Source organism: Medicago truncatula, chromosome 6 (genome assembly GCF_003473485.1).
Source record: "Medicago truncatula cultivar Jemalong A17 chromosome 6, MtrunA17r5.0-ANR, whole genome shotgun sequence".
NCBI lineage: Eukaryota > Viridiplantae > Streptophyta > Magnoliopsida > Fabales > Fabaceae > Medicago > Medicago truncatula.
Genome location: NC_053047.1, coordinates 32704933 through 32715331, shown reverse-complemented (window position 1 = coordinate 32715331; position 10399 = coordinate 32704933). Strand labels below are relative to the sequence as shown.

Sequence of the window (10399 nt, the reverse complement as noted above, 5' to 3'; positions counted from 1 at the left end):
TTAACCACTTTGACAATAGAATGTTACTACCTTAACCCCATTAATAGAATGTTAGCACGGCCTCATTAATAGAATGTTAGCACGGCTTCTTTACAGAATACTGCAATACTATTGAATGATTGTGCAAAGATTCTTTACACTGTCGGTGCACCACAATTAAACTCAAATATATATAGTAGTATAATAATATTTGAAATATGGACAGATATTTAGAATGTCACTAGTTAATTTATAACATTTTTGTTTTGTATTATTTGTTTTAAGTGTCCTATAAATTGGGAAAAATGATATAAATGTTGAAAATTGGCTTCAAATTTTGTGGTTTGGAAAAACAGAGAAATCGTGACACGATTTCATAAGTGTGTCACGATTTAGGCAATGTCGAGAGCTTGTCTTTTGGAACTTTAATCGTGCCACGATTTGGAAAAACGTGACACGATTTTCAACTTGCTGGGCACGTTTTCAGGATAAGATTGGTCGTACTGTGGGTCATACGATCCAACCGTGTCACGATATGGCCAATCGTGACACAATTTTGACTGCTGGAGACTGCTATATAAGTTTGAAGAAATCTTTGTATGGATTGAAGCAAAGCCCTAGGCATCGTCGGTTTGATGAATTTCTTTTGAAGACCGGTTTTGTGAGAAGCGGCTATGATTCTTGTATGTACATGTTGAAGAAGGGTGAGAAAGTCATTCTCTACCTTCTTTTATATGTGTATGATATCTTGATGGCAAGCTCTAGCAAGGATGAGATTGTGAAGCTCAAAGAAAAATTAAATGGTGAATTTGAGATGAAGGATCTTGGTCCGGCAAAGAGAGTCCTTGGAATTGATATCTTTAGGAATCGTGACAAAGGTGAACTTTTCTTATCTCAACTTAGTTATTTGAAAAAGGTGGTGGAGTGTTTTAGAATGTCAAACTTTAAAACTGTGTGCACTCCCTTGGAGCACCACACAAAGTTGTCCATAAAACAATGTCCTCAATCCGAGGGTGAGAAGCAAGAGATGGAAAGTACTCCCTATGCAAGTGGGGTTGGAAGCATCATGTATGGAATGGTTTGTAGTAGACCGGACTTAGCTTATCCGATTAGCATTGTGAGTCGATTTATGGCAAATACAGGTATTGTGCATTGGCAAGCTTTGAAGTGGGTATTGAGGTATTTGAATGGGTCTTTGAAGGGAGGTTTGAAGTACACAAGAGCAGCTCAAGAGGAAGACGTTTTGGAGGGGTATGTAGATGCGGACTATGCGGGTAATGTGGACACAAGAAAATCCTTATCGAGTTTTGTGTTTACTCTTTATGGCACGACTATTAGTTGGAAGGCAAATCAACAATCCGTGGTGACATTATCTACAACACAAGAGGAAGAAGAAGGATGATATATTTTGTGTCATTTTTTCCACCCTAATAGTGGTTGAAGCGTCAAGCTCAATGACGTAAAAGAAAGCGCTTGGAGGGAGGCAACCGATCCTCTTTTTTTTGTTTTCTTTCTAATTTTGTTTATTTTGCAGGTCTATTCAGTAAAAAAAAAAGACAAGAGAAAAAAAAATGTGAAAAGATGGAAAAAAAAAAAAGAAAGAAAAAAAATCATAGTCCACATCAATTCTTATTTTTTTCAATAACTTATCTTTGTCAAATGTCAGTTCTGAGTTTGATTCTATTTTTTTTAGTAACCTTAATTGTTTGCTTGTTTATTATTAATGAATTTTCTTGTTTCTTGAAATTTTTCAGTTTGATAACAATTTGTTTCACCACAAGAAAATAAACCTCTACAATTTTGCATAACATCACCAAATTTTCAGTGACATCATGCTTGATAAAGTTCAAGATTCTAACCACTTGTAAAAATACGATCACTCTCATTCCACCTTGATTGATTCTCTACTTGGTAGACAAACTTTTAATTTTGATAAATATATAACATGAATTTTTTAACAAAATAACGTGGATCGTTGCACAAAAAAAAAACGTGGATTGTTAATTAACTATGAAATTTGCTCTTCTCCTGAAATATTTTATATATATTTTTTTATCAAATTTGCTCTTTAAAATTGGCGTTTTGTAATTTGTAAATGTTAGAATCTATGTATACTAACTTATAGTTCAAATGACCGGTGCATTTTTAGATTCACTTTTGAAAATCCAAAATGAATAAAGACTTGAAATTAATGTTTGTATGTTTGAAAGTTTCTGATTAGAATTGTTTTTGTATTTAGAATTAATTCTTAAAGATTTCTTAAAGAAGAATATATGAACAAGTATTACGTTATTCATAATCTCTTGCAAAGTCTTGGTACTTAATAACTATACATGCTCAACCCTCCAAAAAAAAAAAAAAAAAACTATACATGCTCAAGATTTATCTTAAGTACATGCATATCTACAACATGAAGGGACTGGACATAAAAAACTAGACTACTTTTTAATGCTTAATTGAGTGGTGAGATTAATAACATTGTCAAATTGGAAGTATCATGTTAAACTATTTATTATATGGAAGTAAAGTATTAAAAAAAATTACATAAACCCATTAGAAATAATTATAGAGAAAACTACATGCCTTTGTCACCATCTTGTTTGTTAGTCTCACAGATATAACAGGGGCAATGAGCTTAGATACCAAAGTCAAGATCACTACTTTAGGAGGTTTAGGACATAGAAGTTGCACAAAATTGCAGTTCAATTTTAGTTTCCTTTACTCAATAAAGGTTCCATGCCTTACCATGAATGTAGCAATATAGAATATAACATAAGCTTACATTTAAAGAATCAATAGTTAACCTATATTTAGCCTAATTTGGGTATGAAAGTCCAAAACCTCAGCGAACCCAAGCGAATGCAGTAAATAAAAGCACATCAATTTCATCCCGATTTGATGAATCCTACTTGTTGAATTAATTCAAATTAAATACTCAGGTAGTGACTAACTGTACTAATCTATATTCACTACATACGCTCTTTTAAGACATCAATTTCAGATCTGTTAAAAATTAAAAAGATTCGGAAAACCAATTATGCAGTAGAAACATAATTCAAGCTTCAATTCTTATCATATCACCTCCGTGAATCAAAATGATGTGCATCTAAACATGTAGTCCATTTAAGGGATCAAGTCTTTTGGAAGTGTTATTGTGCATCCACCATTGTATTAATGGAAATATTAAAATTATAGTATAGAAATTAAATTGAAAATGTCAGAACAACAGCACCGACACCAAAGACGATGAGACTCCAACTCCAAAAACTAAAAACAAAATTTTTTATTTACGTCGCTCTTCTCTAACTAACTCTTTCCTTTAACTATTATGAGTCATCCTTTTAGGCCTTTTTTATAATCTGTTCTATATATTAGCTATTGAGAATAAGAAATTGGCTATAGCAAGTGTAGTACAACTTGTAAAATCCTAACACAACTGATATTTCCAAGACAACGCTAACTATTACATTCTAATTCTTCAACTTCCCCTCAGGTTGAACCTCACTGATTTCTACATTGATATTTTGAACTGATATTACCAATATATTAAAGGTATACAAATAATATTTGGGTTGATGTTGTCTGCTGTCATTTTATTGAACAACCAAATTGCATCATTCAATTTACCAACAATGCAAACACCACTAATTAAAGCACTATAAGTGACAACATCAGGGCAAATTCTCTTAGCAGCCATTTCAGAATATAAATCAAATGCATCATTAACAAGTTTATATTTGCATAAACTATCAATAATTGTGGTGTACATTACCACATTAGGTTGAACCAATTTCCCATTGACCCGTCTCAACAATTCCTGCGCAGCTCTTGTTGCACCAACTTTACACAACCCATTAATCAAGGTCCCATAGCTAACTTGGTCCAAATGAAAACCCAATGCTACCACCTTATTATGAAAGTGCAATGCTTGATGGATCTGACCTTTGAGACACAGACGCTTGATGAGTGTAGTGAATGTTATGGCAGTTGGGTGATAACCCTTTTTGAGAATCTTGGCCAATATAGAAAAAGAAAGAGAGTTTTGTCCCAATTGAGAAAAGCAATTGATGAGGATATTGAAAGTGAATAAATCTGATTCAATTCCAGGGGCGTCCCTGAGGGGGTGCAAACAGCTCAAACAAGCTGGGCCTCCCCCAAGGATGGGCCTCAAGAGTGGGGGTTCCTCATGATTGATTTTGGTGTTAGGTGGGGGTTCCTCATGTATACGGTAGTCATTTTCACCTCTGAGTGTACCACATATATACGGCACCTTGTATTTATCTTTTAAAAAATATAAATAGAACATCACTCTTTAAAAAAAAAAAAAAACGTTTTGATTTTATCACTAACCTCTTTTCATTCCCTGAGCTGAGCCTCCGAATTCTCAGGGACGGCCCTGTTCAATTCCATTTAATTCCATTTGTTAATGGAGAGAAGAAACAGTGGGGAGATGCTTAGCTTTGACAAGGGAAGATAAAATCTTGTTAAATTGGAAGATGGGTGGGGTAGGATTCTTGTGATGAAGCAAGCTGCTGAATGATGAAATGAGATTGTTTTCTTCATCTTGGTGGTGATGTAGTTGTGAGTAGAGCCTTACTGAAGAGGGGAATAAACCAATGAAATTAGGTTTTTGAGTGAAAGTTAGAGACGGCAACATATCTAAATTAACTTTGAAAATGACATTTTCTTTTTGGGTTGAATGAATGAAATGGAGTAAGGAAACTTGTTGTTTATTTGATTTGTTAGCAAGACTTAAATATAGTCACATTTTTAGGCAATGCAATATCAGCTTTGAAAACATCTTGATGTTGGTTACTGTGCTCTTTCTTGTTCTAAATTTGCTCTTTCTTGTTAGAAATGAAGATTAAATAATTTATGCCAAAATTGAAATAATTTGTGTTGAGTGAAATAGAATTAATACAAGGTAAATTTAATAAACTCTCACATGGCTAGACTCTCACAATGTGGAAAAAATAACTAAAAATTTGGAAACTGAATCAACATAATATTTGGACTTAACTTTTAAGAATGAAGCCGAGAAATCATAATATTTTTCCATTCCACCTCAAAAACTTACTTAGAGAAGCACCTTATAGTGATAGGACTACATGAATCTTCCTGAGGAGAATTAGACGACCAATTATTATTATTTTTGTCGAAGGAACAACAATGTTCTTGAAGCATAGAACAAAAGCAATATTGCATATGGATCAATAAAACAATATAGCATGCTCAAATTTAATGTAGAATTTTTTTTATCGATGCAAGAACATTATGTTCTTGCACAGTGGAAGCATACCGATATTGCAGCTGGTTCAATAAAACAGTATAGCATGTTCAAATGTGGAACAATATAGCATCATTGACATGTGCCATCATTGCGTGGATGTTCTTCTATAACTTGAAAATCTTCTATACCAGTGCATCAAAGCATGTGGGATCCTGTTGTCTAATTTATATGTGAGGCCTCCAATTGTGATTGTGCAGCCATAAAAAGCACAGAGATGAGAATTAAAACGAAGTGTAGAGGGTACAAATGTGGCCTTCACAATAAATGGTGTTGTTGCAATATACAGAATAGGAAGCATAACCGATTAGCATGGCCAATTAGTTTGGACGATTCCAGGTTCCAACGCATCTTATATTTCTCATGATACAAGTACGTAAGGGAAAGGTAAACAATGTGATCGTTCAAATCCTAGTACGTAAGAAAACTAAACAAAAAATCTCATTCTTCATGAGACTAAGCTCTCTGTTGTTATTGAATCATAAACTCTATCGGTAGCCTTCTTTGCCTGAAAAAAAAAATCAGAAAAAATAAAGGCATATCAATATCAAAAACATGAATATAAATCAAAAGGATGAAAGAGAATCTTTAGAAAACATGAAGAAATCCTTCACCTCTTTCTCCCAATCAGTGCGTACTGTAATGATTGTTAGAGAAAATACTTGAACAATGAGTGCACATATGAACCCCAGATATAGTCCCTACATTAGAAATATTATTATTAGCATGTTGAACCAAATCATAAGTTAGCAATTTTTTTAAAAACCGGACAACATTTATTTACCTTCCCACCAATATGCAATACGAAAGCTAATACAACGGCTGCTGGAGTCCCTACCAAATAGTAAGACCCGAGATTGACATATGCGCCAATATTTTGCCTACCAACTCCTCTAACAGTGCCTGGATCGTAGTTAACAAGGATATCACTTGCATTGTTAGAACAAGAAACTGGATTAGAAGTAAAAGATACGAAAACAACGCCAATAGATAACACACGATTTTTTTTATCATGGTGGCTGCAATACCTTTCTAATAATCAAGCTTAGGGTTTATAGAATACAACTTGTATTCAAATACTAAGGTTTGGTTTACAAGATTACCCTTGAACATCACATTTTTCTATTAATCAAGCTTAAGTTTCACTTCGATTGAGCGACCTACCCACTTATCAGTAACTGTGATCATATCCAATGTGTAATTACAAAATTATACTTCAAATTATTTGCTTACTTACTACTTCATCTTTTTTATGATATATACTAGAAACTCCCATATGTCTCTATCATTGTTTTTTAATCGGCCACTATGAAGACAATAAATTAAACGTTATTTGGAATAAGAGAAACCTGAAAGAACACATTGAAGTCCATCCAGAAAGTTGGATACTGCAATAATAGGCAACATAGTTGCTACATATTTGACAACTTCTTCTTCATTGCTATAAGCGTATCCCAATATATTGCGAATTAGTATAATCACAGCTCCAACTAAGATGCCCTCAATAATGGCAATCACTACAACGACATTCACTGCCAAACGTACAGCCCGTGGATGACCAGCCCCGAGTTCATTTGAGACACGAATACTGCAAGAATCATTCAAGCCCTAGTCAAACTACATACACACACAAACTAAAGCAATAGATTTTGTTTAACATGCAAATAAGAAAGAGAGCAAAACTATTGAGAGATTTGGCCTAAGTAAAAGAACGATGCTGCGATTGAATACAAAACTGAATAAGAATTGGGAAATACTAACCTTGTAGCTCCACTAAGTCCAAGGGGGATCATCCAAATAGCTCCTGCTGTATTCATACTGACAAAACCAAGTCACCAACAAAAGAATATTGAAAATCATAACAACAACGACAACGTCAAAATAATATCGAAAAGGATCTTGAATATGAAACAAACCAAATAGAAAGCACTGATGTTTCCAACTTTGGATTTGGAAGAAGACCGGAAAGAAGAACCATCAATTCAAATGACCACAATTCCAAGCTGCTTGCCATGTTCCCGAAAATAAAAAATGAAAACAACATTAGAATCTCTAAAAAGAAATGAAACTAGAATAATGTTTAGAAAAGTAACTAAATAGTAAATAATTTTTTTTATCATTATATTTTGTTTATTATACAGTACTTAAGTATTCGAGAAGATGATTACCAAACCATTATAGCCGAAGGAATGGCAAGCTTCATAAAAATTGGGATATTTGTCAATGCAAGTGCTTCCTTTGAAAAGCCATTCCATGTTTTTTTACATAAAGGAGAAAACTTGACATAGAGTATGAGTATGGTAACATTGAGCCAATAGGATATAGAATTTGCTATGGCGGCCCCTCCGCTACCTAATCCTGACTTGTATACCATAAACCAACAAACAGGAAGATGAAATAAAGTTGTCACCACAGAGCTTAACATCATTGGAAATACAATATTTTGAGCCTGTAAGAATCTGTTGAGGCATTGTAGAAGACCATACGCAAAAAGGGATGGAACCATTAACCTAGCATAGTTGCCAGCTTCTATAGATATTTCAGGATCTTGGCCAAGTAAAATAAGAATAGATTTTGTGTTTGCCCAAATAACCGCGAGGGGAATCGCAACGATCATAAGAATGAACATTGCTCTCTGCATGTGTACGCCTAACATGCGGTATTGTTTTGCGCCGTATGATTGTCCACATAATGTGTCCAAGGCACTGGCCATTCCTTGCTATAAAAAAATAAAATAAACCACATTAATTTTGGACGAAGCGACCTGAGCTGAATCTCAGTGAATCGTGGCAGAAAGACCTACAACATAGTATCCTATTTAAACTTGACTATTAATTTAAGTAAAAACAAATTAGCTAACAATCAAAAGATAGTTATTCATTATCTGGTCATAAATTTAAGTTTGAGGAATGTAATCCTCTTGTAAATAGGTTTAGTCTTAGGACTCAGAGGTTAGAGAAGAATCAATGTAACTGAATCTATTGAATGAATTGATTTAACATCAAGTTAATAACATTAATCCTTTATATAGGAATGAAAAGATAATTGGCTAACTTGTACATCAAGTTACCGGTTGTAACTAACTAAACTAACTATATTATAATGTGTTTGTGATCTGGAGATGATGCTGAGTTTCTGGGTGATTTTCTGCAGGAAAAAAATCACAATGCAACCACACAAAAGACAGTGATTTGACAGCAGTTAATAAACTTGGTTGAAAATTTCCAAATGTTCAGTCTCGAACCGAGTACCACAAGGTTGAAAAGTGGTCTTACAACTAAGTGACTTGTTCGGAACTTTGTAGAAAGATCAGTCCATAAGTTATGTTATTCGCATTATTAAAATCACTGTCTCTTTGTCGTTCCCCTATTTTTGTTATCTCTATTCTTCCACTATATATATATATATATATAACATACATTAATAATACTTAATCATACAACTACAAAAAAAAAAAAAAAAATCCAATTAACAATAATGATGAAGAGAAAAAGTTTGATAGGAAGCAGAAGAAAACTAACCAATAAAGTGAAACCAGTGACAGCAGCAAAAGAAGTAGCCATGGAAGCACCAGAGAGAGGTAACTCACCAAGATGACCAACAAACATAACTGAAATAAGATTGATACCAAAATTTAAAAATGCAACTGATATCAATGGCCCTGATAGCCATAACTGTTTCTTCACTTCTTCAACCAATTCTCTTCTTTCTTCTTCTTTCTTGTTTTTCTGTTTTGTTTCTTCAACAATCAATGGAGAATGAAGAGACATGTTTTGGTTTAGGGTTTAGTTTTCTCCTCTCTCTCTCACACTGTTTCTTCTCTCTTCTATTATTAGTGGGAAGAAAGAGAAAGTGAATCGTTTGTGAGTTGTGACTATTAAAACCTTGTCACAAATGAAATCTCCGACATTGTTTGGTTAAAAAAGCACGGACGGACAAAGACATCAAATACGACATGTACACTGACACTACTAATAATTTTAGAAAATTACATAATTTTATGTGATTATATACGTCTGTGTTATGTCAGCCTAATCTGAGAAGTGTCCGTGCTTCATAGTTTGGTTTTGATTAAAAAAAATATGGAAGAGTTAAGAAGCATAAGAAAAGAGGAAAAATATATATAGCGGGGAAAAGGTGTTTTACTGTTTTTTTTGCTGTTTTGGGGTATCCAGAATTAAAAATGGATTGGGAATAAAATCACAATGAATGTTTTCAAAAATGGATTGCAATTCATGATTTGTGTTTTCTCCTTTCTATGGGAATAAAATCACGATGAATGTTTGGTTCTACATACAACTGTCTCTCTCTTTGTTAAATTTACATATTTAAATATATTTTTAGTAATAGTTTTAAAGTTTAGTTAACATAAATTTTCATAATTTTGAAATTTCGTTAATACAAATTTTTAAAGAACATATGAAAATAGAATGAATATACTGTTGTTTCTACGGTTATTTTATAATAATTAATATACATCGAGAAATCAGTTAGACACGCAACGTAGATTCTCTCCTTTCAATCAGACTTTCTTCATACGTAAGAGTAAAAAAATTAGAATCTATAACCACTTAAGTATCTCAAATCTCATGCAACTTACATAATTTAATTGATACCATAGACTCAAATTGATACCACAAAGATCACACGTGTTCGATATAATTAAGCATGTATTTTTAATTATACCACACAAAAACCAATGATCAACCCAACTACTTGTCATTTTTATTTTTTTCAATAAACTACTTGTCAAATAGTAAACAATTGTACGGATCAAATTATAGTAAGTGTCTTCACCAAAAAAAATAAATTATAGTAAGTGAATTTTTACGGTCAAAAAAATAATAAGTGAATTTTTTAATATATGATCCAATGTAATATTGGCCCTTCATGAGCCTCCATGTGACAAAGTAGGTGTGGACTGTTTAAACATGTCTGTTGTGTAGATATGCAATCCAAAGAGCACAGTTGCAAATTTTGAGGAAGGAAAACTACAAATTTACTATGATAATTGAATCATTTCCCTTCTCTATCCATTTTTTTTTTTTTTTGAGGAGAATTCTCTATCCATTATATTGTTCACTTTTTCATACTTTAATTTTTAACCTATAGTTGTCATCAAAATTGACATCC

At 33.1% G+C, this 10399-nt stretch overlaps 1 protein-coding gene across 1 annotated transcript; it reads right to left on the bottom strand.

Annotated features, from left to right (window-relative positions):
* Positions 1-5414: 5414 nt before the first annotated feature.
* On the bottom strand, positions 5415-9199 carry LOC25496619 (protein DETOXIFICATION 16). Its single transcript, XM_013597183.3, has 8 exons — positions 8788-9199; positions 7435-7985; positions 7183-7269; positions 7028-7084; positions 6616-6854; positions 6051-6169; positions 5881-5967; positions 5415-5774 (listed from the first exon to the last, which is right to left on the bottom strand). Exons 1-8 carry the CDS (start codon positions 9034-9036, stop codon positions 5715-5717), a joined length of 1449 nt encoding a protein of 482 aa, XP_013452637.1. The 5' UTR covers positions 9037-9199; the 3' UTR covers positions 5415-5714.
* Positions 9200-10399: the final 1200 nt, after the last annotated feature.

Bases quoted from the DNA above. Each gene is read 5' to 3' on its own strand.
- LOC25496619 (XM_013597183.3), bottom strand. From the start codon at position 9,036: ATGTCTCTTCATTCTCCATTGATTGTTGAAGAAACAAAACAGAAAAAC. The intron at 6,855-7,027 runs GTTAGTATTTCC...TGATTCTTGCAG, and splicing joins GGACTTAGTGGAGCTACAAG to TATTCGTGTCTCAAATGAAC. The intron at 5,968-6,050 runs GTAAATAAATGT...TTTCTAATGTAG, and splicing joins TATTGCATATTGGTGGGAAG to GGACTATATCTGGGGTTCAT.